Source organism: Ambystoma mexicanum, chromosome 1q (genome assembly GCF_040938575.1).
Source record: "Ambystoma mexicanum isolate Mex_15411 chromosome 1q, UKY_AmexF1_1, whole genome shotgun sequence".
In the NCBI taxonomy this organism is placed as follows: domain Eukaryota; kingdom Metazoa; phylum Chordata; class Amphibia; order Caudata; family Ambystomatidae; genus Ambystoma; species Ambystoma mexicanum.
In genome coordinates this window covers 1,060,847,795-1,060,874,377 of record NC_090922.1, presented here as the reverse complement: position 1 = coordinate 1,060,874,377, position 26,583 = coordinate 1,060,847,795, and the positions used below count along the sequence as shown (strand labels likewise).

The following is a 26,583-nucleotide window of genomic DNA, read 5'->3' as shown; positions in this document are numbered from 1 at the left end:
GGTTCAGTGTACTTGCCTGTAGCTCACATCTTCCTATGATAAGCCCGACTGCTCTGCCACTCTACCAAGGTTCCATGAGTAGTACAGACTGATACTAAGAGTTGGGGTATCTACAAACCATTGAGATAGTTGTGCAAAGTCTACCTAACAGTGGACTTTGGGAAAACTCCCCTAGCATCCATCTTCCTGTGTTTTTTTTTTTTTTCCCCCCACCTTACCAAGAGTGGGGAATGATTCCATCGACTGGACCCGGTGTGGGTCTTCAGCTACTGCCTCTTTCGGATGAAAGAGGCTAGGAAAGATGACCAGCGTTTTATTGGTTATGCCGATGCTCGTGCTGGCGGGGCTGTGACCAAATGGACCCTGTTAAGGTGACTTGTACTGTGCATCTCACAATCTGGCTGGTAAGGATATGCCTATGCCTGATGGTCTCGGAGCTCATTCTACCAGAGGGGAGTCCCAGTCCTGGACATGTGGCAGGCAGCAACTTGGGCGTCCCTGCACAAGTTTGGTGACCATTATGGGTCGGATTCACTTTTATGTCAAGGCGCTTGGTAGAGCGGTACTCCAGAGGTTTCTTGTATGGGAGGTGTCCTTGCTTTTTTCGCTTCATCAGATCTACGTACTGCTATTGGATTCTTTCCTAGATGAGGAATCTGTTCGAGGAAGGCATCCATTAGAAGAAGAAATGACCTACCTCTTGGTAATGTTCTTTCTGTTGAATGTTCTTCCCATGGATTCCTCATCTCCCTCTCTATCTGCCCCTCTTGTTGGATAGCCAGTACACCATGGGTTCAACGGTACTCCAGTGTCGGAGTGCTAGGGAAAAAGGGTGGAACTGAGGTCACGGGGCACATCGCCTCACTAAATACTGGCCCTTCAGGCCTTGCAAATTCTTAAAAATCCCATTAGACCTGCAGGGCGACTCTGTCATGACTCTGTCTTGAATCTTCTTGCAGGAGTGATGCTGGCCCACCAGACCCCCTTGGTATGCCAGCTCAACAATCCTTAATTAATAAAATTACCAAACCGGCAAACCCAAGGGGAATAGAGGATAAAATAACAAATGCAGATCTTCACTGGCTCTCAAGACACTGGCTCACTGGTTCCTGGCACACTGGTTCCCAGATATTCAGACTCAGTAGATGGTTATTCTCTGGGACTGGATAGATTTATTTTCCTCAGTATGCTGTGTCTGTGAAAATCTAAACACAAGGATATATGGGTTAATTTTACTCTATACTGAATATAGTCTACTTCAATTGATAAGATTTTAAACTATTTTCTCTTTTACCTGCTGCCTATGCTTGATGGCTGATGGGCATTAATTTTAGTAATATACTTTTCTTAAAGTCTTCAAATGTTATTATAATACTGCAAAGTTCATAAACCTTTTGGTAGATTCTTGACTTAAATGTTGTTGAAAATCTGTATTGAATTTGCTTTGACAAATTAGTTCAATTAAAGTTCAATTCTGTAGCCTTCTGAAGTTCTGTTGTTGAAAAGATGACTATACGCACTGTGAACAAAAATAAACTTTCTGAAGATCGCAACGTAACGCGCAAACAGAACGGGGTTGAAAAATTAGATGCGGGAAGCAAAAATAAATAGAACCGCGCTCGATGAAATAACTGACTACAAGTTAATACACTCCACCGTAATAAATCAGCAATTAGAAAAAACGAAAAAACCCCGGAAATTCCGGAAATCTTAAACTACGTCACTAGTAAACACTAATAAGCCAAACCAGGAAGAGATACAAAACTATCGGGACGCACACACCAGACGCAAGCGGGTCCTTTACTCTAACTAGAAAGTTTACCGTTAAACTAATAAGAACAAGACGCGTGTGTAACGAGATAATTACTACAAAAGATGTAGTATATTACACGCGACTCAAACGAAAACAAAATCGAACTAAACATCAAACTCTAATCAAAAATTAAAACCACACAATACTATAATTTCTGATGTTTGTTAATCTGCTTAGAATCACATGCTGTGCATAGGTCCGACATCCAGTGGTCACTGCGGAGTATTGCATTTTGTTTTTCGTAGTCGAAAAGGGGACGTCGACAAGGCGTGTCTGAAACACTATCCCTATAGTGACGTGCGTTGTACCCACAATCCCTCACGCGTCGAGGTCCCTCAGATTGTTTTTTTCCGCCCAGCTTCTGGTCGCCTTCACGCGGAGCTCCTCGAGAGACATTGCAACTCCTCGACCTTTGGTCGTTTTTTTCACATAATATTAATAATCCCTCCCTCGACGCAGTTGTAAGATGGTCTCCGCCGAGCAAAATCTTCGACGGAGGGTCGAGCGGAGGAAATCCTTCGGCGCTGCCGAACACGTGGCCTGGCCTCGCAGGCCATATACAGTAGGGAGAGTGGGGTCGTGGGACATCTCTGGGTCTTTTCTGAGAATGCCTTTCCCTTTCCCCTTCCTTTCCCTTGGGGTGCTTATCGCGATTTATTGCCTCAGCTATGGAGAGGACACCCTTTAGGTTTTGCCCGCTTTGCAAAGGCAAATTCACTTGGAAGGACAAGCATTCACGGTGTAACCGCTGCTTGCCCCTCGATCACAAGGAGGAAGGTTGCGCGGCTTGTCGGCTTCTTAAGCCTAAAACTCTAAAAGACCGTAGGGTTAAAAGGTGGGCGGCATACGCGATGTCGAAGGCCGAAGGTTCACCCGCCGCTGCTACCACCGACAGTGACGAGGAACGCGATAACACGACCTCCGCTACGGAAGTCGAAACCCCCTCTAAGGAGCGCTTGCGCGCTTCGTCGTCTGTCCCCGGCCCCGACGGGCTCGGCTCACGCCCTGCTTATGGGGATGAACACCCCGGCGACACTGACGCACACAAAGACTCACATAAGCACACAACCCATGGCTCTTCTTCGTCTAAGACGAAAAGAGCTTCGGCGCCCAAGGAGAGCCAGGTTCCACCGGCGGCCTCCTCGGACCGTTCGGGTTCGAAGCCCCTCTCGCAACCGCAGCCGCGACCAGCGACTGGGCTTTCGGCAAATAAGGGCGCCGCCCCCAAACCATCGGCCGGCGCGCATCAACAGAAGGCGCATACCGCCGTAGAGCGTTCGACACCCATAGCGTCGAAAACGCAAGCTTCCGCCGACAAACAAGTCGCCGACAAACGAGTCGCCGAAAGCTTGGCGAGGATCGCTGTAGCCGACGCCCAGAAGCGTACGCCGAAGAACAAGTCGAGCGCTACGCATAAATCGAAAGACACGCCGAAAAAGCCCGAAGAAAGGCAGGGACTACCCCCTTCAGTCGGGGGGTCACCCAGCACACCTGAAGGTTTTTCGGAGGGCGACGGGACACTTTCCTCGACGCTTTGGGAGAGGTCGAGCCATTTCCAGCTAGATGACTCTATTTTTCCCCCGCCAGACCGCTCTGGGGTACCCCATGAAACCATGGAAAGACTCCACCTCTGTATGGAGAGGATGGAAAGGTTTATGAATACCCAGACCTCTCAAACTCCCAAGAGGACTAGAGAAGGGCCTCAAGAGGACCCCAGGGCCAAAAATCCGAGGCTAGTCGATCCCCAGGTGGACACAGCCTCAGACTTCCATAACGTATACGACCTCACTGGGGAGGAAGAATACTTGGAGGAGGAGGATGTTTTCATGGACGATGAAGAAGGACAGAACCAGGAGGAATGTCTGGGAGACAGGCCAGACATTATAGAAGAAGGCTTCCGAGAAGACACTGAAGAAGGACCTTCGCACCCCTGGCAATCCCCATCAGTATATTCCGACACTGATGTCCTAAACCTAAATCCTCCTGACAATTCACCAGTTAGGAACACGTCTCCAATTGACGATCAGCCCACTTTCAATGCACTGTTGCGCAGAGCAGCAGCACATTTCGAACTGGACACTGGAGAGCTCTCTCCAGAATTAGACTTTGTGGAAAAAGTAATTAAAGAGAAACCCCCGGTCAGCCAAACCATTCCCCTCCTAGCTTCAGTGAAGAGAAGAATCATCCCTTCGCTGGCCACTCCCGCATTGATCAGAGGGGTCAATCCGAGAATTGAAAAACTTTTCACTCCTTCTCCCTCAGACACGCTCTACATTAGGGGACATTCCATTCCGGATTCCCTAGTAGTATCTAATACTAGAAAGAGGGCAGGGGTACCACTTTCCACCAGTGAGGCACCCCCTGACAAGGAGGGCAAAAGGCTATATGCCCTTGCAAAAAGAGTAACTTCCTCGGCTGCCTTCTCAGCAAGAATTGCGAACAACAATTCTTTGCTTGCTAGCTATGCAGACGCGCAGTGGGCCAAACTGCGCAAGGACGCCGAGGAAGCACCGGAGCCTTTACGTACACGCCTACTTTCAACTATTGGCGAAGGAACCCAGGTGAACCAGAGCATTGTAAAGAACTCTCTGGACGCGGCAGAAACAGCGGGACGTTCCCTGGTGCAGGGAATACTCCTAAAACGCCATGTATGGCTGCGCAACTCAGGGTTTAAACCGGAGACACAGGCGTCTTTAATAAATAAACCTGTGGAAGACTCTAACCTCTTCGGGAAAGCGGTGGATGAAGCTCTAGAGATGGCTAAAAAAGAGTTCGATACTATCAAGACTCTTGACCAAATCTCTAAGCCCACTGCCAGACGCGGCTATGGCAACAAACGCTTTTTTCGTGGCCAACAACAACAACAAAGTCAGCATCAACAATACCCTGCCACCAATTACCAGACCAATAGTGGGCAGTACAGCCAAAGAGGCCAACGCCGGGGTAAAGGGAGAGGTCGGGGATCCACCCCCAGAGGCTCCCAAGCCCCCAACAACTCCAAGTGACGCGAAGATTCGCGTCCCCTCCCATGCAACACCGGTCGGGGGCCGGATAACATCCTTTCTTCCTGCATGGGAGGAGATAACGTCAGACCGTTGGGTACTTTCCACCGTAGCCCACGGATACTGTATCGAATTCAACAGTTCCCCATCCTACAGACCCCCGAGGGGACGTCGCATGACACCGGAACATCTTGCCATCCTTCTCCAAGAAGTACAACAACTGCTGGAAAAAGGAGCCATAGAGGTCGTGCCTCTATCTCAGGTAACGGAAGGTATTTATTCAGTGTACTTCCTTGTACCCAAAAAGGATCTAACCATGCGCCCTGTATTAGATCTGCGCCCAGCGAACAAGTTTATCAAACCCCAAAAGTTTCGTATGGTAACCTTACAGGAAGTAATCCCACTGCTTTCTCAGGGAGATTACATGACAACATTGGACATGAAAGATGCATACTTTCATATTTTAATGTTGCCAGCGCACAGAAAATACCTCAGGTTCATGATAGAGGGCAAACACTACCAGTTCAAAGTGCTACCCTTCGGCATAGCATCAGCACCAAGGGTATTCACGAAGGTGCTGGCAGTGGCAGCGGCCCACCTGCGCAGGTTGTCCATCCCAGTTTACCCTTACCTCGACGACTGGCTCATAACAGGGGATTCTTACGAAACATGCTTCTCCAATACCCAAAAGACAGTAGACCTTTTGTTCCAGTTGGGCTTCTCCATCAACGAAAAGAAGTCCAGTTTAGACCCCAGTCAAATCAAGCAATTCCTAGGGGCTCTAATTCAAACAAAGGACGGCCTCGTCTTCCCCTCCAAAGAGAGGGTCCAAAACATGCTGTTTCAAATCCCTCAATATGTAACCGGTCGAGAGGTGACGGTACGCAAAGCAATGCGCTTGCTAGGAATGATGGCGTCGTGTATTTATTTGGTACCTCACGCGCGCCTGCGCATGCGCCTAATGCAAGAGTGGCTCAACAGCCAGTGGTGTCAGGCCAGCGGACTATGGGAGGATCTAGTTGTGGTCTCGCAGGCCTTAGTTCTATCGCTACGGTGGTGGACAAAGGAAAACATGGAAAAAGGGAAACCCTTTGCCACACCCGCGGCGGAAGCCACTCTAACCACAGACGCATCCCTCACAGGATGGGGGGCGCACCTATCCCATCAGACTGCTCACGGAGTGTGGACTCCGAACGTAGCATCCAAACACATAAATCTACTGGATCTACTAGCTGTGTTCAAGGCGCTAAGAGCCTTCCAGGAACACCTACAAGGCAAAACAGTAATGGTCCTTACAGACAGCACCACAGCCATGTACTACATCAACAAGCAAGGGGGCACCCACTCTCCAGGTCTGTCCAAGCTGGCCCAGAATATATGGAAGTGGGCTCTCAAACAGGACATGTTCCTACTATCACTACATGTACCCGGGGAACTCAATCTGCTAGCAGACAGTCTCAGCAGAGATTTCCCCCTGCCCAAAGAGTACGAATGGCGCCTGCACGAAGACATCGTCTTCGACGTCTTCACACAATGGGGATTCCCAGAAATAGACCTGTTCGCAACCCTGGAAAACTCACAATGCCTAAGTTACGCCTCCAGGTACCCCCAGAACCAATCCAAGGGGAACGGTCTGTCGATGCAATGGTCAGGGAAATTTGTTTACGCTTTTCCCCCGACTCCCCTTCTCAACAGAGTGGTGCACAAGATGCACCAGGAACAAGTGACCATGATACTAGTGGCCCCAATGTGGGCACGACAACCATGGTTCGCTCACTTGATGGAGATGTCTCTATCCCCCCCAGTAAAACTCCCCTGCCCGTACAACATGCTGTCTCAGGACAAAGGCAGGACTCTGCATCCATGCCCCCAGAACATGAACTTAGCAGCTTGGCTCCTGAGATCATAGAGTTCGGACATCTACAACTCCCGCAAAGATGCATGGACATCCTCAGGGAAGCCCGAAAACCGAACACTCGCCACTGCTATTCTAGCAAGTGGAAAAGATTTGTCATCTGGTGCAGGAGTAAAAGCATCAACCCTATTGACTGCTCTCCCACACATGTGGTCCTATACCTGACCCACCTATTGGATTCAGGTCTAGTGTTTAACTCCATTAAAGTCCACCTAGCTGCACTTTCTGCATACACCACTTCCCAACTCAAAGTGTCGTGGTGGAGGATCCCTGTTATAAAGGCCTTCATGGAGGGAGTAAAGAGAATACACCCCCCGATAGCTGACCCAGCTCCCGGATGGGACCTTAATGTGGTACTTACCAGACTCATGGGCTCTCCATTCGAACCCATGCACAAAGCATCTCTTAAACACCTCACGCTTAAGACTGCTTTTTTAATAGCTATCACCTCCATCAGGAGAGTAAGTGAACTTCAGGCTCTTTCTATTCTAGACCCCTTCGTTACAGTTCACAAAGATAAAGTGGTTCTACGCACTCACCCTAGGTTTGCTCCGAAATTTATTTCTAAATTCCACGTAAACCAATCTATAGAACTACCAACGTTCTTTCAAAATCCTTCCAATTTGGGAGAAAGGACTCTGCACACACTAGATGTACGCAGAGCGGTCATGTTCTACATGGAAAGAACCAGACCACTGAGGAAGACTAATCAGTTCTTCGTCTCGGTGGCAGCAGGAAGAGAAGGAGATGCAGTTTCAAAATCCACTATTTCTAGATGGATTGTTCAATGCATCACTCTCTGCTATACTCTTGCTAAGAGAGAACTGCCCTTTAGGCCAAGAGCACACTCTACTCGAGGCACGGGGGCATCCATAGCATTCATTGCAAATGTTCCCCTTGAGTCCATCTGCAAAGCGGCTACCTGGAGTTCTGTGCACACCTTTACAAAACACTACTGTCTAGATACACACTCTAGATCTGACTCCCAGGTGGGACAGGCAGTATTACGACACCTTTTCACTACTGTTCCTTCTCATAACCCACCGCCAACTCCGGGTACTGCTCGCTAGTCTATGCACAGCATGTGATTCTAAGCAGATTAACAAACATCAGAAGAGAATGCATTACTTACCGTAAAAGCATTTCTGATGGTTGTATCTGCTTAGATTCACATGCGCCCGCCCTTCCTCCCCGCTCGGATGGAAGGAACATAGACTTCCTTTATATATCTCTCTCTTTTCTGTACTCACTCACGTCTAGAAGGCTCCCTCAGGGCAGAAAAATACAAACAGAGGGACCTCGACGCGTGAGGGATTGTGGGTACAACGCACGTCACTATAGGGATAGTGTTTCAGACACGCCTTGTCGACGTCCCCTTTTCGACTACGAAAAACAAAATGCAATACTCCGCAGTGACCACTGGATGTCGGACCTATGCACAGCATGTGAATCTAAGCAGATACAACCATCAGAAATGCTTTTACGGTAAGTAATGCATTCTCATACGAACACGAAGTCACGAGAAAAATAAAAACGCAAAAAATAATTCTTTCACAAATACTTGCACAGTGCAATTAATAATACTTTTAAAATAAAATGCAGATAGTAAGAGTTTCTTTGTTAAAAAACTCTTAAATGAGTACAGTCAAAAAGATGAACTTTTCGCTTTGAAAACTTAGCTTGCTTCATCTGTAAATATTCTTGTATTTAAATGATTTCTTCTTTCTGTAGTATTTCTCTTTAGATCTTCTTAAAAAGGATTTCTAATTTTCTTAAAACTAAATATCTATGGAGCTATTAAATCTGCAACCTTTCTCTATGGGAACTGGAATGAAAGGCAGTTTAGAATCTTGATGAAAGTTCCAAGCTACCTCACAGCACTATTCCTCCAATCACAGTTATGGAACAGAGCCACCATTTTGGCTTGGGAAATTAGGCACTTCCTGCATAGTTTAACATCAAGGAATTTTAGGTAAACAATAAGATGTGAAATTCAGAACTAACACTGAAACTTCACTCAAGCATTACTCTTACATATATATGTGGTGATGACATTTCTTAAATGAACATATCCTAGTGTAATGTCTCTTTAACAATGTGGAAATATGCCATGGGATCCTGACAGACTCTCGTTTTACATACTTGACCTAAGAGAAATGCACTTGCCCTAAAGTGAGTGGTGACAAAAGATTTACCAGTGCTTTTTGTAAAGCGGTGCGTGTCCCCCTAAGCACACTTCATATTTGCTGCCATGCTGTCCAGCATGCACAGTGAAACCTGTATTTTCCATTTACTGCAAACAAAGTGTGTTTGCAGTAAGTTTGTAACATTCCCATACTCTCCAGCAAGGTGAAGTATCATGCAAATGGTGCTCGACCTACATAAAAACTACTCGCCAATGCTAGTGGGCTAGTAGATTTTACAAGCTCTGTCCTGACATTGCATCCCGCACATAGAGTGGAGCAGCACTGTGTGCCTGGTGGCGGAAAGGTTTCAGAAGAACTGCTGCGCTGTGGATAGGATATCATAGATGAGTAATCTGTGTACGAAATGAGGAATCTGTGGGAGAATATCCATCAGTAAGAATATTACAGAGAGGTAAGTAGTGTGTTGCTTAATTAAAAATAAAAGCAGGTACTGCTATGTATTGGTGAAAAATGAGCAAGAGTCAGCAAATATTAATTTTTATTTTTAAAAACCTTCTCCGTAGGTGACCGTGTCATTGATGTAGGTTCAGAATGGAGGACTTTCAGCAACGACAAAGCCGCCAAAGACCCTTCCCGAGTGGGAGACACCCAAAATCCTCTCTTGAGTGGTGGCGATTTAACTACAATGATTGGCAAGGTATCATAGTAACAGTCTTTATTTATAGATCTTCTCGATAGATCTCCCAAATCACAAATTCTCTATGCTAATTTCCCCTTTTCAGCACCCAGCTAATTTTAATGATTGCAGCATCTGAGTTTTTATTCCTGATTAACACAAAATTCCCCCTTACATGTGTCCAACTGCATGTATTCAAACAGCAATCTCTTAAACCTAACTATCCTCAAAAGTTATTTAAAAAAAGTACATCTTTAGAATTGCAATTCTCTTCATTGTGGGGTAAACTCAAGACTGTATTAGTTTATTTGGTAGCTAAGACAATTAAACACAATAATATTCTGGGGTTTGGCTTCCAACATTTTATTTGTAAGACCATTTGACTCAATCTCTAAAAGTCCCCACTTCTATTGGAAAGGAAGAAATCCCCTTAATCTAAAATGCACGTAGATCATTTGACCTTGAAAAATGCCTTACCAGGTGTTAGTCTGCGAACCAGCTGGAGCAGTTTTCCTGCTGATTCCTGCCATTTTTAAAGCCCTCATTTGGCCATAATTGCTAAGTTCTGTGGCTTGGGGATATCCTGGTATGTTTGTTTTTTTTGCATCTGTGGTGGGACTAGAGTCCCAAAACAAAAAACAACAAAAACGCATACACGCACCCCTAGCCCGTGAAAGCAGCAGCAGGTGCGTGACTGTATAAGGGAATTCCTGACCAGGTGTTAGGACAGTTTTTCTGAAGTCCAACTAAGGGCTTAGTAAAACCATAGAACGGAGACAGTACAAAACTCCACTCTTGGCATAAGTCTGTACCGCCTCAGTATTTGGTAGCGTAGACGGAGTAGCCAGGCTTATCTTAGGATGGAGAGAGGGCTGTAGCTTGGTACAAAGAAATTGTAGCCTACATATCGTCCAAAGAAACACTGAAATACTATGTATTGTACAAATAAAGGGTTTATTTAAATACAAGTAGGCCAAGATGAATCTTGGGTAAGTAAGTACTATCACGTTATATATAACCACAATTATGAAAACACAACACTATGCTTTAAAGTACACAGACCAAAGCATAGACCTTGTTTAGTAAACCTAACAGTAATTCTAGGGAAGTCAGACCTTATCATACACATTTAGTATAGGCCGCACCTATTCATGGGGAGTAAAACCATGTTACTTTCGGATTACTTTCAGTAATACGAGGGTAGTAGACCCTGTCAGTTATGCAGTGACACTCAGCAAAGAAATCACATAATCAACCCTGTTACCAGGATACTTTTCTGAATAGTGGAGCACAGATTCAAGGAACAGTATATACCTATAACTACATTTATGATAACACACAGTTGTACTAGGTGATTAATACCTTTTGTTAAAGTATTTGCAATTACAGTTGCTTTTTTGTTAAGCAGAATTAATTTTCATTTCTGTGCCAATTCCCTTTAACCTTAGAGACCCCCAGCTTTTTTGCTGGACTCGGGGCTTTTTCATTTTTTACTCCTGGGTGAGTGGGATCTTTTTTCTCACTCACTCTCATGTGTTTTCCAGACTGATTTTCTATGTTTCTTGCTGTTTTATGGAGTCTGGTAAACTCCATAGGCGTCTGCTTTTTGCATTGTGACACACAGCACCTTTTGTGCAGTGCCCCTGGGAAGTCCTTTGGACTTCTCCTAATGTTTAACTACATTTTCTTGGGTGAACTGCTGTTCCCTCAACCTTAACTTTATGGGTCCAGCACACACCACCCTATGTGGAGTGCTGGAGGGGGGGTTACATAGTAACTCCTTTAACCCAATCATGTAACCTTTTGTTACACTAACTCATTGAATGGCTGATGGCAGTGGTTTCTTTTTTACTAGCTGGTGACTCATCTGCAGGCTGATAACTCGGCTGCAGTACAGTACCCAAGGGTGAACATTTTCACAAAATAACCCCTGTCTTCTTTTTTCGCCATTTCTTGTCAATTAGTGTCTTCTAGACTTTTACTCTGTTTGAATCCGGTTTAAGTTCTTTGTGTGTTTTGTCTTTGGCAGGCTTCAGCCCTGAAGACCGCCCAGGCTCCAGTGTGTCTGGAAAGGCAGGAGGGAGGGCTCAGAAACTTCCCTGTCGATTGTCACTAGGTGTGCCTGAGTGAAACCATTTCCAATTGGGCAGCTGGCTGTCCTGAAGGACAGCCACCCTGCTGTGTGATTGACAGCCTAGGGCTGTGACTGAATGGGAATTTGCATAAAAAGCAAGGTTGTTGGGACTAGAGGCAGAGTAGACCACTGGAGGACGACATCCGAAGTAGAAGACGTGAGAAGACTCCAGCAGCACACCCTGGACCGCGAAATGCCTGGTGAAGCCCTGCAGCTGTGCTGACCCCCATTTCAAATTGACAGGGAAGACTATTTATTTTATTTATTTATTTATTTGCATTCATATAGCGCTCACACAACCCAAGGGCATTGAGGCGCTGTTACACGATTCCGTCTTAGTTGCAACACAAGTGGGCAGTTGGGTTACATTAGCCTGCAAAACATGTACTAATTACATTTCTTAGGCGAGTGGCATGGTTACAGTAGCCCTTCATTCGTTGGATAAGCGAAAGAGGTGATCTCTTTACAGTATGCAGGAAAGTTGCATTTTTTGAATACATAGAGAGACAGCAAGGTTACATTTGAGCTGTAGTCGTACATAATACAATTGTTCAGTTAGGAAGATCCTAGTCTGAATGATGCAGTGGTACGAAGTAAGGGTGAGTGAGGGTGAGGCTTGTCAGTTTCTGTGTACGGGTTAGACAAACAGTCTGGTTTTGATGGCCTTGCGAGATGAGAGGGTTCACTTCTGATGGAGTGAGGCAGTGAGTTCCAATGTCTAGAGGCAATAAATGGGACGCTAGAGCCCCCGCCTCTTGCATGTTTAATTCTTGGGACCAGCAGTTGGTTAGAATATGGTGTTCTGATGGGTCTTGCCGCTGGAGGCAGTATGACTCAGTGGGATAGGTAAGGACCTGCGGTGTGGTGGATGCATTTATGCGTGATGGAAAGTGATTTGAACAAAATGTCCTGGCGTACAGGCAACCAGTGCGCTTGTTGTCTGGCTGCAGAGATGTATTCTCTTTTGGAGATGCCCAAAGCTGCACGAAGGGCGTTATTCTGAATGGTTTGCAGTTTGTCTAGGTTTTTTGCTGAGGTGCCTATAAAGTGTGCATTACGGTAGTCTAGCCTTGCGCCAATGATAGCTCGTGCAATTGTTAGACAATTGGAGGTAGATAAAAACGGTCTGGTGGCATTACGGAGTTTGGAGTAGTAGGCTGTAGAGGTAGCGATTGCGCTTACTTGTCTGGACATAGTTAGGTTGGTGTCTAAGAATTTATTTTATTTATTTCATTTGTACACCCAAACCCATGGTTTTGACCTGCTTGAGGACTGTGATTGGGGGTTCCATCTATGGTGATAGCTGCATAATTCGGATGGAGAGATTTGATTTTAGCTGAGGAGCCTACAATGAGGATCTCCGGCTTCTCATCGTTAAGGCACACACTGTTCAAGGCCATCCAGTTTTGGATTATGGCATAGATCTTGTTAATGGTAATAGTGTCTTCCTCATAGTTGCCAGTGATGGGTATGAGAATCTGGGTGTCAACTGAGAAGTTTGTGTAGATGACGCCCATAGCGTCTAAGGCAGCAAATAGCTGCTTAGTGTATGCATTATAGAGAGTAGGCGACGGGCATGAGCCTTGCGGTACCCCTGTAGGGACTGATGTGGGATCCGCTAATTCCTTTCCAATGGTTACTCTTGAAGTGCGTTCTGTGGGGGAAGATTTAACCCACAGAATAGTTTCATGCGAGAATTGGAAGTTTTCTGACAGTGTAGTGCATAATTTGACATAGTCCACCAAATCAAAAGCGGGGGACAGGTCTAGGAGTAGGATACAGAGGTTGCCTGAGTCTCTTATTGAATTTATCTGAATTTTGAGATCCAAGAACGCTGTTTCGGTACTATGATTTGGCCGGAAACCAGATTGCCTGGCGCCAAGGAGTTGGGTTTGTTCAAAATTGATTTGTATTTGCGAGTAGGCTATTTTATCTATGATTTTTAGCAAAAAAGGCACTGTGGTTGTTGGACGGTAATTCGTGGGTACCGTAGGGTCCAGTTAAGGTTTTTTGATGAGTGGGGTAACCCACACTTCTTTGATGCTGGCAAGGTCGACACTGGTATTTAAGGATGCATTTATAAATTTGGTGATGATAGGAGCTAGCGTGGGTGTGCAGAGTTTCACCAGGTGGGCAGGGAAGCAATCTCCTTTACAATTAGGTTTGTAAGTAGAGTTGGTGTCTAGAACCTCGTCTTGGCTGACCTGCGAGAATTTCAATGATAAATCTGCATTTTCACACTCTTCATTCGAAATTTGGGGAGGAATGTTTTTGCTGGCCAATAACTGTTTTTGGGTAGAATTTTGTCTTGGAGCTTGCTTATTTTGGAGGCAAGTGCATCCTGTATGGTGGTGGACCAGGCTTTACTGGAATTAATGGTGGAGTCGATGGTATGGGGTTTCATTGTTTATAGGGCATTAGCTTCATGAGCTATAAGGGTCAGTTTGTTAGCTTCTTGAAAGGTCTTAGCGGAGTCAGCCGTTAGAGCCTTATTGTGGGTGTGTATACTCTTGAGTGTTTTGACTGAGTGGGAGAATGGGATGGTGATGTTGTTTATAGTGAATGATTGGTATTTCTCATCAAGGGTGATGTGTGAGTCAGTGGGGGCAAGCAGTAGTAGTGCAGTCTTGTCCCCATTCAGGCATAGCTAGTTTTCAGCCATCCATGTGTGGATGGTGGTGTAGATGGAATTGAGGCCGTTGGAATCAGTCTCGTGGTTACATAAGAGAGGAATTGGGACCTGCGTATCGTCCGCATAATTGGTGTACATGATGCAGAGTGAGTCAAGTAGGTTGAACAGGGAGATAGTAAAAATGTTATACAGCGTGGGATATAGGCAGGATTCTTGCGGTAATCCAAAGAGGATGGTGTCTGGATTTGCAGCTGCTAGGTCTGAGAAGACACGCATGGCTCTTCCTTCAAGGAATGAGGCAATCCATGTGATTGCGTTCTGAGAGAAGAAGGCTGATGATGAGAGATGTTGACACAGTAGATTGTGATCCACGAGGTGAAATGCTGCCGATGGGTGTAAGAGAAGAAGGGCAAGTTTGCCGGTGTCTCTGATATCGTCAATTTGATTTTTCAAGTCAAGTAGGGTCGTTTCGGTGGCGTGACTAGGAAGGAAGCTGGATTGCGGGGTGCTTATAATGTTCTTGGATTTTAAGAATTCCTTGATTTGCAGATAAGCTGTTTTGTCCAGAATCTTGAGCAGTAAGGGTACGGTGGTTATTGGTTTGTAATTATTGCGATTGGATGGGTCAAGTGAGTTTTTTATTTTAGAAGGGGACAGACGCAGGCTTCTCTTAGACTGGGAGTAAAAGGAGGAGGCGTTGATTAACGTTGTGATGAATGGAGTGAGCAGGTCAGCTCATTACTTGATAAAAGAGGCTGAGCAAATGTCTCATTTACATATGGATGGTTTGATATTCTTCATGATAGCAGTGACTTCTGTTTCACTGACATCCCTGAACGAAAAGAGAGTAGGGTTGGTAATCTGCTGGTTGGGGGTAGGTGATTGGGTGGTATTGGAGAGAAGTGGGTTAAGCTGATTTGCTCCGATTCTGTTCTGCGGAGTGTCAAGCTTGTGGAGCATAGCTGCTTGTATGTCGGCGCACTACGTTTCATTCTTTAAGATGGCTTGAGGGTGGGTGTGGGGTGGAAGGAGTTTCTAACTCTGTGAAGATGGAGAATATTTCTTTACAGTTGGACTTGGCATTATCTATTCTGGTGCTGAATGAGTTGGCTTTGGCAAGGACAATAGCTTTTTTAATATTCATTAGGCAGTTTGTTAAACTCGATTTTGTCTAAAGCAAGTTGGCTGCTTTGCCATTTTGATAGGGCTGCATGCTTCTTGGTTCGTAGACCATAGAGTTCAGGAGTGAACCATGTGTTCGCATGTTTAGTGCGTTTGGCTTTGCGGACCGCTAGGGGGGGGGGGCAATGGCATCAATGGCTTCAGATAGAATGGTGTTGAGGGAGAGAGCCAGTGCCTCGGGATCTTTGGAGAATGGTGCTATGAGGGCTGGGACCTTTAGATAGGGCGCTAACCTTTGCCTGGTGAGGAGGCGTGCACTTCCAGTGGATGCAGAGGGGATAGGTATGGTGGTGGATTTTTGGATCTTGGGTGTGGAGATTGTGAAGAGGATGGTCTGTCAATGGAAGAGGGAGGTTGGCTGTGACAGATAGCACAGCGAGTAGAACGCCTGCTTTGACATCCGTGCAGAGTATGCTAACGCAGGTTCGAATCCCGGCAGGGTCAAACTCAGCCTTTCATCCTTCCAAGGTCGATAAATGAGCACCACACACCGTGGGTAATAATAAGCATCTCTCAGATACCTGAAAGTTCATAGCACTATATAAATGTGGTGGGCTATCCAATCAATGGTCTGGCCCTTGTTGTGGGTGGGGTTGGTGATTGAGTGTGAGATAGGTGGCGGTTAGCTAATCTGTGCACTTTAGAACATGGCACGTTTAAGTGAGAAGGAGGGCATGAAAAGCAAGCAGTGTTAGCTTACCAGAGGTGTGGCAGTTGCAAGGAAAGGCGGGGGAGGGCTGAGGCTGCAGGCTGCTCCCGGCTCGACAGGCTCGGGACTTGAGCCTTAGATGTTGGGCCTTTGTTGGTGGGCCGGCTTTTCGCCTGCCGGAGAATTGGCTTGCTTTAAGTGGATGGCTCCAGCCAATCCACAAGCAGGCTCTGCGATGCTAGCAGACTGCACTAGATGTAAACGCTGACTTTCACATGGTGGCCATCTTTACATGTGGATTCCCTCGTGGTTTCTTTGCACAACGGATCGTGGATGTTGAAAAGTGCAGGTCGCTTTCCTCTCGGCGAAGTTTCAAATGGGATTGGAATGCTTGAAGCAAAGTGACTGTGTGATAACACAAAATCTGTGTTTTTTCAATAGGAATCAGCTGCTCGTGCTGGGCGCTTCACAAAAGCCTACGGGCTTACCTCGTCAGGGAAAGGACCCTGATGGGATGTGGGCACTGCTCCTGCAGTGTGTAGGGAGCTCCTGCTCCTAGGGCTGTTGCTGTGTGTACAGGACCACTTCCTCCCTTTAGCTGGTGGGTCCAACTAGCCTGAAGACAAACTCTATTTTGGCACAACCCCCAAATTGTTGCGACTTTCCAAGGCTGCAGAATCCCAATACCCAGGGTACCTCAACCATCTGTTTGAGTGCATTGTCTTCCTAAGTGTGAATCTGGCCAAAACTTTGTGGGCATCTAGAGGACCCTACAGAGCAGGAAATCCGCATCCAGAGTCCCCCAAGTCCAGGACAGAGGGATCAAGGAACTTCTAACCAGAGCTGTACGTTCTTCTATGCTGAGAAAAAAGGTGCCAAAACCACAAAGAGCTGCTGAATCCCGAGGAATCTATTGCTGTTGAGTCCCTCTCTCGAGTGCTGCTGCAGGAGCCCGCCACGTGTCCTCCCTTTCGTCATCAACAGGTAAGTGCACCTCTGGGGAATTACATTAATATGTGAACAACCTAAACATAAGAGACAGGTTATAGGTTTACGGTGTGCTGATTTTAAGATGGGTCTTCAAGTCATTAGATCCATGGAAGTTCTTTAAATGAAAAGTCCTTAAAAATATATACAAAGAGTCTATAGAGTTTACTGTAAACTATGGGCAAAAAACCCTTACTTGGGAGACAGCCTGGCCCGGGCTTTAGCAAAGTCGTGCTCTGCATTTCCCTCTATTCTCCTCTTCAAGATGTTTCTCTTACAGCGTGTGGGGGTGCATGTTGGGGAGAAATTTCATTTCAGTGCTAAATTCCTCCCAACTTAGAGACCCCCAGCTCTTTTTCTGGACTATAGGACTTTTTACTTTTTATCCTGGAGTGAGACCGACCTTTTTCTCACTCTCATAATAATAATAATAATTTGGCATTTATATAGCGCTACGACCCTCAGGTATCTGAGCGCTGCTTATTATTACCCACGGTGTGTGGTGCTCATTTATCGACCTCGGAAGTTTGGCCCTGCCGGGATTGAGTTTGGCCCTGCCGGGATTCGAACCTGCGTTAGCAGGCTCTGCACGGATGTCAAAGCGAGCGCTCTACTCGCTGTGCCACTTGACCGACATAGTATTTATGACCCGATTTTGGATTTTTTGGAGTCTGACAAACTCCATAGGAATCTACCTTTTTGTATTGTGACACACAGCACCTTCAGTGCAGTGTCACAGAGACGTTCTGTGGATTCCTCAAATACCTTTGCTTGGGTAAACTACTGTTCCAAGGAGTAGTGAAGTGAAATTGACCTTACTTCCCTTAGTTTCCTATGTAGGTCCAGCACACCCCCTCTTATGTGGAGTGCTGGGGGTTTACTTAGTATACCCTTTTCCTACTTACTCATGTAAAAAAAAGTATTTTACCCTCACAACTTTTAATGGCTGGAAAGACTGGAGGGGGTATCTGTACTCCTGCCCTCTATATGGCACAGTAGTAGCACAGAGCACCCCAGCAAGATTCTCTATTTGGTAAAGTTGGACGAGCAATTAAGGCTTAAGCTCTCAGGAGGTGATGCGGGCTGGTTCTTGGGTACAGTGGTAGTCACCAAGCCCCCACAAAGGAATGTCCACACACTGTCAGTGATAATACAGTTCTTTTATATAAATAAGGTTGAAGTTCTATATATACACACACAATAACACACTTTGTGCTCAGGCAATTCTATAATGATAAAGATGTACAATATCTATGTGGTACCACAGTTAACTTCTGATTCCATTAAAATGCGTCAACTGTTGACAGTCTCAATGGCATACAAATCAAATGGTAAAGTGAATCAACAATAGACCTAAGAGGGAAGACAAGTTGTTAATTGGCAGAATACTGGGTCTCTACCACTAGACAGTTCTGTGTAAGGATCCCCCCCCACCTGGGAAACCTGTAAATGAAGTATATTGACAAGCCCAGTCCAAATATTGTTTAATGTAGTCTTGGTTCCTTCTAAAAAGGTTCTACTACCCCAATGTACCTGGTTTAGCAGAGTTTGACGTTGGGTTGTCGATTTGTCCTTCTTGAGTGAACTCACTTTAAGACTGGAGCCACGGATCGTCGAGATTCCTTGAAGAAAAGGTGGAACGATGTGGTCGAAGGCGGCATCTTCGGACCTTGCGGTGCTCGTCGACGGTCGTAATGGACGTCCTGCGAAGATGAGGCATGCGGTGCACCTCGACAATGATGGTTTGTTGCCGCAAAGAGTCTATGAAGAATGTAGGCCCAGCAAGGGCGTTAGGTCATCAATGTTTGGCGTTGGCAATCGGGTATCGACCACAGCTGGCTTTTGGATCTTCGTCGGCGTCTTTGTGGACTTCGGGTGGCGGGAAACCGACCAGCAGATTCTCCTTGGTTTGTCTGCGACCTTGACTTTCTCCGGCGGGACAAAGTGGTCGACAATGATGAGCAACTGAGTCTTTGATTCAAAGTGTTCTTAGGCAAAGGAGCGTTGCAGCTGCGATCGACGATGATGATGATGATGATGATGGTCATCGACAGCGATGGACTTCAATGTCCGGGTCCTTTGCTTCAGATTCCTAGGTGGTCCCCGTCTCCATTCGGCAGCTGTTCGATGACTGACTTCCAGGGAACCTTTGTGAAGGTTAGCTGGTGCACGATGTTCCCTCATAGCTCGGGAAGAGGTCTACTAGCCAGGTCCTCTCTTGGATCAGTTCTTGGAGATACGACCGCTTTTGGATTGCGTCAAATGAAAGCGGCAGTAAAGCCGCCTTCTTCCAGCTGGGCTTCAAGCTTAAGCATCAAGTTCAGCTTCTGAACAATTTCAGTAAGTGAGAGGTCCCCAGATAAACTGTTCTTTCTCTCATTCACGCTGCTGAGCCAGGCTCAGGCAGCCAATCATTCAGAAGGGCATTCAGAGAAGGGCATTCAGCAGGCAGACAATCAGACTTGCAGTGCATTCAGACCATTCTTCTCCCTCCAGACACTCACAACAAGGAATGTGGATTGGGACAAACACCCAGCCATTCAGCACTCAACTCTGCATTCATACCAGTTTCGGGCAGGGCTGTCTAAGTCATTGTGTGTCACACCAGAAACCAAATGCCCATAACATGAAATGTATATTGGTCACACACTCAATTCACCCAGGTCCCACCCCAAGGGCATACCCACAACATACAGCGACTGGAAAGGCTCCAGCCAGTCTGGCCTGGACTTCCCCACAATACCATAAATGGAACTTCCACCCAACAGCCAGTCAGGGGAAGGGACAGAGTCAGGGCTTCCCACTAACTTGGGAAAACAAGGTAACGGGCAATAGAAAACAAGAGGCCACATGGGCCATCTTTTCTTATCAGTAATCAACTGATTCCAATGGCAGGGCCAGGGTATCCCATAATGGAGGATACTCGGAGCACCTGCCAAATTCAGCATGCAGCTGCCACCAGCCCATACCCTGCTCTGTGGGCCACACACAGGTGCCCAAAAACATACATTAGGGGTACAGGGTTGTACTTTCATGCCTGAGGGCCATAAGGGTATCCCAAGGGTCTGTTCATCAAACCAAAAAGAGGAAGAGCTGCACTGCCAGGAGTCCCACATGGACTCCTGTGCAGAAAATAACACAGACCACACATGATAAAGGAGTACAGGACAAGGTCATGGAAGCCCTGTCCCTCCAATGCCTTTTCAGCATCACAGTGGCAGTGGTCTTGTTTTCCTACCATTGTGTTTCTCTACCGCAGCCTGAATCCTCAGCTGCAGTATAGCACCCATGGGCGACCATTTGACAAAATGGCTGCAGTCTTCTTTTTTTGCCATTTCTTGCTTGCAAGGTCTTTCTTGGGCTTTACTCTACGTGCCTAAGCAGGTTTAACCCTTTTGTTTGTTTTGCCTTTGGTGCGTTTCAGTGCTAAAACCCGCCTTTGGCTCCAGTGTGTCTGGCAGGGCGGGAAGCGCCAAAACGCCCTGTCCTTAGTCTCCTTGGTAACCTGAATGCACCCAGTGCTGATTGGCCGGCTGGCTGTCCTTGCAGGACAGCCACCCTGCTGTGTGAGTGACAGCTAGGCTGTGCATGAATGGGAGAATCCTGCATAAAAGGCGAGCTTTCATGGACTGAAGAGTCGACCGCTCAATGAAACATCTGACGAAGGAATCGTGAAGAGAAGCTTGCTGCATCATCCTGGACCCTTGAAGTGCCTGGTGAAGCCCTGCTGCAGTGCTGAAACTGCTTTTCCGAATTGACTAGAGAAGCTCCAGAGAGGATGACTTCTTCCCTTGGGTCAGTGGGACCAACTAACCTCAACACTGTTTTCTGGAAGACCGTCCCCAACTGGATGTACTACTTTGCTGTTGCTGGAACCGAGTTCCAGTGATCGAGAAATTTGTAGTCGAGTGCATCCTCTTTAAGCTGGACCAGAGCTCCAGGAAGATCCTGAGGACCCTCCCGAACCAGGACGACCCAAGAGTGCTGGACTAAGGGAGCGAAGAATGTCCATGTGTCCAAGATCTGCGGTGGTGCTATTTGCCGGTAGATGAAACCGCGAAGTGCCGCTGAACTGAAGAGCCCGTAGCTGCAACCGACCTCCGAACTGCTGTGCAGGAGTCCTCCAGAGGTCCTCCTTGTCCCCATGACTGAGGCCCAGGAACACAGGATCTGTAAGTCTGGAACCAGGAAAGAAGCCAGCTGGATCCTCCTCCTTCTTCAAACCTAAGATACTGTGCCGACTAAGGGGTACTTACCTCTTTTGTCTGTAGCTTGCATTATCTCACTTGAGACTTGCAGTGGCTGCTTTTTGCAGAGTTGATCTCATCTCTGACCCTCACAAGCCTAACCGCTTGTACCCAACAGTGATTCATTACAACTCTCTAACTAGACTTTTGTGTTGTGTGAAGTTTCCCAGCTCCATAGACATTGTTCAAATTGACTTTGCTGTCCTAGCTTCCTGCAGACTCTTCTGACCCATTGACTTTGATTCTAACTGTCCCTTATAGGTGGTAACTTGGTAACTTGTCCGAAACTGTAATTGCTGGGAAAGATTCTAGACTTCATCAGAAGATTTCTTTTTTTTTTTAAACATCTTTTTATTGAGGTAGTGGCAGGTACACAACTCGCTCCAACAACATAACAAGAAAAAATTATACAGTGGCACTTTGCATTTTCACAGGTGATACATATTCACATGGGGTCTTCATTGTCCGACGGCAGTTCACATAAGTATGTCCTGAACGGGCCCCAGATGTCTTTCGGTCGGCTCATTCTCGGCTGAGTCAGTACATATTGTTCCTCGTTCTCATTCACATATGTCAATTCTCGTAAAAAGGTGTTAATGCTTGGAGGTGTAGGGCTTTTCCAAGCCTGAAGGAAAGAGTCTTCTAGTTCTCTCAGAGCACTTCCCAATATCACCAAACAGGTATTTTTGTGGAGACGGGAATGGGGATATTTGTGTGAGTTCTGCCAGCAACTCAGCCCCCCCACCCCCCACCTCCCCAAGAACCGCTGCAGCTCAGGGCAGTCCCAATACATGTGAAAAGACCCTGCTTGCGGGGCGCTGCACTTAGGGCATTAGCTCGAGGAGTCTGGTGCAAACCTCGCCACTGTGGCCGGTGTATAGTGCAGTCTATTAAGAATTTTAAATTGCATCTGGCGCAGTCCTGCATTGAGTGAAACCCTTTTAGTGAGTGAACAATACTTTACCCATTTCTCATCAGGAATGGCTACCTGCAAATCTGTTTCCCATTTTATTTTCACATTGTTGGTCGTGGGGGTGTGGGCCTGCACCGATGCATATAATTTGGAGACTCCCAGACCCCCCTGAGTTGTGATCAATTGTAAACATGGGTGTGAGAGTGGCTCATCAGGAAATAGGGGCCATCTAGCCTGGAATGCTGATCTCATTCGGTAATATTGGAGTGTTCGAAGCGGTCCTCTCCCCAGTGCCCTTAAAATATCTGTTAAGTTAACAAATTTCCCCTCTACGAACATGTCCCCCACCACCATTTCCCCATTGGGTTCCCATGCTTCCTGCATGTCCGTGTCAAACGTGGGAGGAATGCCGGGAAAGTTCCACAAGGGAATCTGTGGGTTATAGGTCTTTTCAATTTTAAGTCGCCGACATATTGCCCCCCCAAGCCCGGACAGTGCAGCTCGCCGGATCGTATTCACACACGTCTCTATTTCGTGGGGCGAAGATAATTGATCTCACATCCGAGGGTGCAACTGTGTGTGTCTCCACCCATGCGTGAGGTGCTTCTTCTGCCGTCTCATACCAATATCTCGCGAATTGCGCCTGGGCAACTAAGTAATAAAGTTCAAAGTCCGGGGCCGCTATGCCTCCGGAACTGTATGGTTCCACCATTTTCTCCCATCCCATTCTAGCAGTCTTCCCGTTCCAAAGAAATGTGGTCACCATTGATCGCAGCCTGGAGAAGAATTCCCTGCCTGGCCATATCGGGATATTCACAAACAGGTACAGTAGTTTAGGAAGGACGGTCATTTTTAGCACTGCTAGCCTGCCATGTAGTGAGATCGGGAGGTGCCTCCATATCGCAAGCTTCGCATTAATTGACTGTAGCGCCCCTTCGTAGTTATCGGAAAATAAAGATTGGCTGCCCCTGGAGACCAGAACGCCTAGATATCTAATATATTCCTCCGACCATTTAAGGCCCTGCGTCATTTCCAGGCATTTAGTACAAGGGGTGAGTGGGAAGATTTCCGATTTAGAACTGTTTACAGTGTAACCAGAGTAATCGGCAAATTCGAGTATATCTGCCATTATAGGCGCATGGTTTTTGTCGGTTTCACGGATATATAACAGCGTGTCATCCGCATAAAGCGAAATCAGCTGATTGGAGCCCTTCATGACTATGCCTTTTATCTTTATGGCGTAATCTGACTGCAGCAGCCATGGGCTCTATTGTAAGAGCAAATAGGATTGGCGAGAACAGGCACCCCTGTCTTGTGCCCCTCCCCAGTTCGAACATGTCAGACATGGTTCTGTTAGTATATACTCTAGCCCCCGGCTTTGTGTAGCGCAGACGGACATATCTGATAAAATTGGGTCCCACCCCGAATGCCTCCAACACAGAGAAGAGGTACTCCCATGAGACGAATCAAATGCTTTCTCGGGGTCGAGGGACACCGCGACCGCCTGCCTGCCCGGGTCAATTTGTGCTATGATCCCAAACAGCCTGCGGAGGTTCAACGCAGTAGACCTTTTGGGAATAAACCCATTTTGGTCCGGGTGGACCAGTGTTGGAACCATGGGTAACATACGATTGGCCATGACCTTCGTGAAAATTTTTGCGTCTGTATTTGAGCGAGAGGGGCCTGTAAGAGGACATATCCTGGGGTGGGCGTCTGGGCTTGAGAAGCACCGTAACAATAGCTTCCCTCATTGTAGGGGGCAATTTGTGCTGTTCGAGGGCCTCCTCCCAAGTTTTGAGTAGAATAGGGGCCAGCTCCTCATGGAACTCCTTATAAAATTCGGCCCCCAGGCCATCAGAACCCGGAGCTTTACCCGACGTGAAATCCTTGATGGCTTCAGTGATCTCTTCTATTGTAACAGGTAGCTCCAAAGCCAATCTATTTTTGTCTGGGAGCGTCGGGAGACCCAGTGAGGCCAGGTATTCTTTTGTCTCAGTGGGGGTTTTCTGGTCTCTATTCGTATAAAGTGTTTTGTAGTATTCAACAAATTCATCGTTAATACCTTTATCGCTTGTGACCATTACAGTTGGAGCTGTTTTAATAGCGGCTATCGGGGCGTTATTTGTTGCATTTCTAATCGGGTTGGCCAGCATTTTCCCTGCCTTATTCCCTCCCCACAGCGACGTGCCCGCATGGGGGCCGAAATGTATCGTACCTCCCTCGTGGCTAAATTGTCAAAGGTCCTAAGAAATCTATGAATTCCAGCAAGGGTGTCCCTATCATGGGTGCGGCTGTATACCTCCTCCAGCTCTTTCAGTTCCCGTTCCACTGCCGTTTTCGTGGGAGCCCTCACTACGCTGGTTGACCTATCCAACATGGGGTCGAGTGCAACATTAAAATCGCCGCCCCATATAATGATTGCTGTGTCGTGTTTATTAAGAGTGTCGAATATTTTCAGATCGAAATCCGGGTCATCTATGTTAGGGCCATAGGTGTTAACCAGGGTTACTCGTCTGCCGGCCATTTCCCCCCATACCAACACATATCTTCCCATTGGATCGGCCTCGTGCCCCTCAGTACGGAATCCCAGCCCAGGATGTATGAGTGTTATGAACCCCCCCCCCCCCTGGATTGTGAAGAATATTCTGTATAATAACGTAGCTTGCCCCATTTAGCCATTATGTTTTGGTTAACCGCTCCCTGAGCGTGTCTCTCCTGGAGCATTAGGATTTGAGGACCGTGTCTGGTGACATAATTCCCTACCTTTCTGGCTTTCATCGGGTTGTTTAGCCCTCGGACATTCCAAGACAATAGTTATCTTCACCCAGTCACCCATTTCCCCATACATAGAATCCATGCCGTGCCATTGCTTCCACCATGCCTTGTGTTTACCTGCTGTGGCCGCATCGTGCACCCGCCAGACCTGGTTTCAACCAACCTGGAACTGAAATTAAGCCAATCTAAATCCCAGGTCCCAAACATGCCTTGGCAGAAATAACATTCTGTAACTTCCTGACTTCCCCACCCCCCACCTACATCATCCACCCCAACTTGACGATGTACCCTTAAACCTTTTTGGAACTTTCCGGTGGGTGCCACGTTGTCGTCACGAGGCCACCAGTGCGGGCTCACGACCCGCTTCGAAAGTTACTCAGAGCACCACAGTGGGAGCAGAATTCCGTTAAACATCAACAAAGCAGCTACATAGGATATTGCGCAACCAGATTCAATCAACAGGGTCCCGGTCTCCCCCTCCCGGTGGTGATCTTCCGTTCTGGTCCGGTCCACGGCCTCTAGGTGGTAGGGGTATAGCTGCTTCCACATACGCCAAGGCGGCGGCCAGAGTCTCAAAGTGTGCTCTTCCTCCATACTGGATTCGCATTTTGGCTGGGAATATCAGCGCATACGGAACCTGACGTGCCCTCAGTAACCGTTTGACCGGCTTATATGATCTCCTGCTAGCCTGTACTCCCGCAGCAAAGTCCGGATAAACATGTATGCGGTTCTCCTCATATTGTAGTGTCCCAATTTCTCTGGCCTTTCTAAGTATTGTATCTCTGTCTCTCTAATTCAACAGTCTGGCGATGATAGTACGCGGCAGGGCTCCAGGTCTCGGCGCGGGGGCCAGAGTGTGATGTGCTCGCTCAACCAGGAATTGGCTTGAAAAGGATTCTGTCCCAAAAAGAGTCTTAAGTAGGTTTTCCACTTGCTGTTCCATAGCACCTTTCCCGAACTTTTCAGAAACCCCCACAATCCGAATATTGTTCCTTCGGGATCTGGATTCTAGGTCTTCGCATTTACTTTGCAGTGCGTTCATGCCTGCCTTAAGCTGCGCTATGTCGCCATCGTGTTGTGCAATGGTGTTGTCGCTTGTACCGATTCTGTCTTCAGCCTCTGTGATTCTGAGGCTCTCTTTGTCAACTCTGGTTTTCAGTGCTCCTATAGTGTTGACAATGTAGTCTAGTTTCACATTCAGGGATAGGAAGCCGTTCTGCACTATCGTGGTAAGGCGATCAACCCTGTCGCCGCCGTCCACGCCAGGTTCTGCCGTTGACGCTGTCGACAGATCCGGCATGTGGCCGGCTTCCTGGCTACTGGTGTACGAATCCATCAGGCCTTTCTTTTTCCCCAGTCGCCCCTTCAGCCGCCTTATCCTGTTTCCTAATGTTGCCCATGTTCGCCACACCTGCCGGTACCCCACCACGGCCCGACGGGGGCAGTAGAACCCGTGTGACTTTACCGCGGAGGCAGGCCGCCTGCGCCGTGTAGGATATTGTTTGTCAAGT

The 26,583-nt window shown here is 47.1% G+C and overlaps 1 protein-coding gene across 1 annotated transcript in view; it reads left to right on the top strand.

Moving 5' to 3' along the window:
- The window catches only part of GTF2B (general transcription factor IIB), a 221,299-nt gene that overhangs the window by 72,884 nt on the left and 121,832 nt on the right, over positions 1-26,583 (top strand). Inside the window, exon 3 of the mRNA XM_069641741.1 lies at positions 9,441-9,574. Coding sequence (XP_069497842.1) covers positions 9,441-9,574 — 134 coding nt within the window. The remainder of the gene's footprint in view (positions 1-9,440; positions 9,575-26,583) is intronic.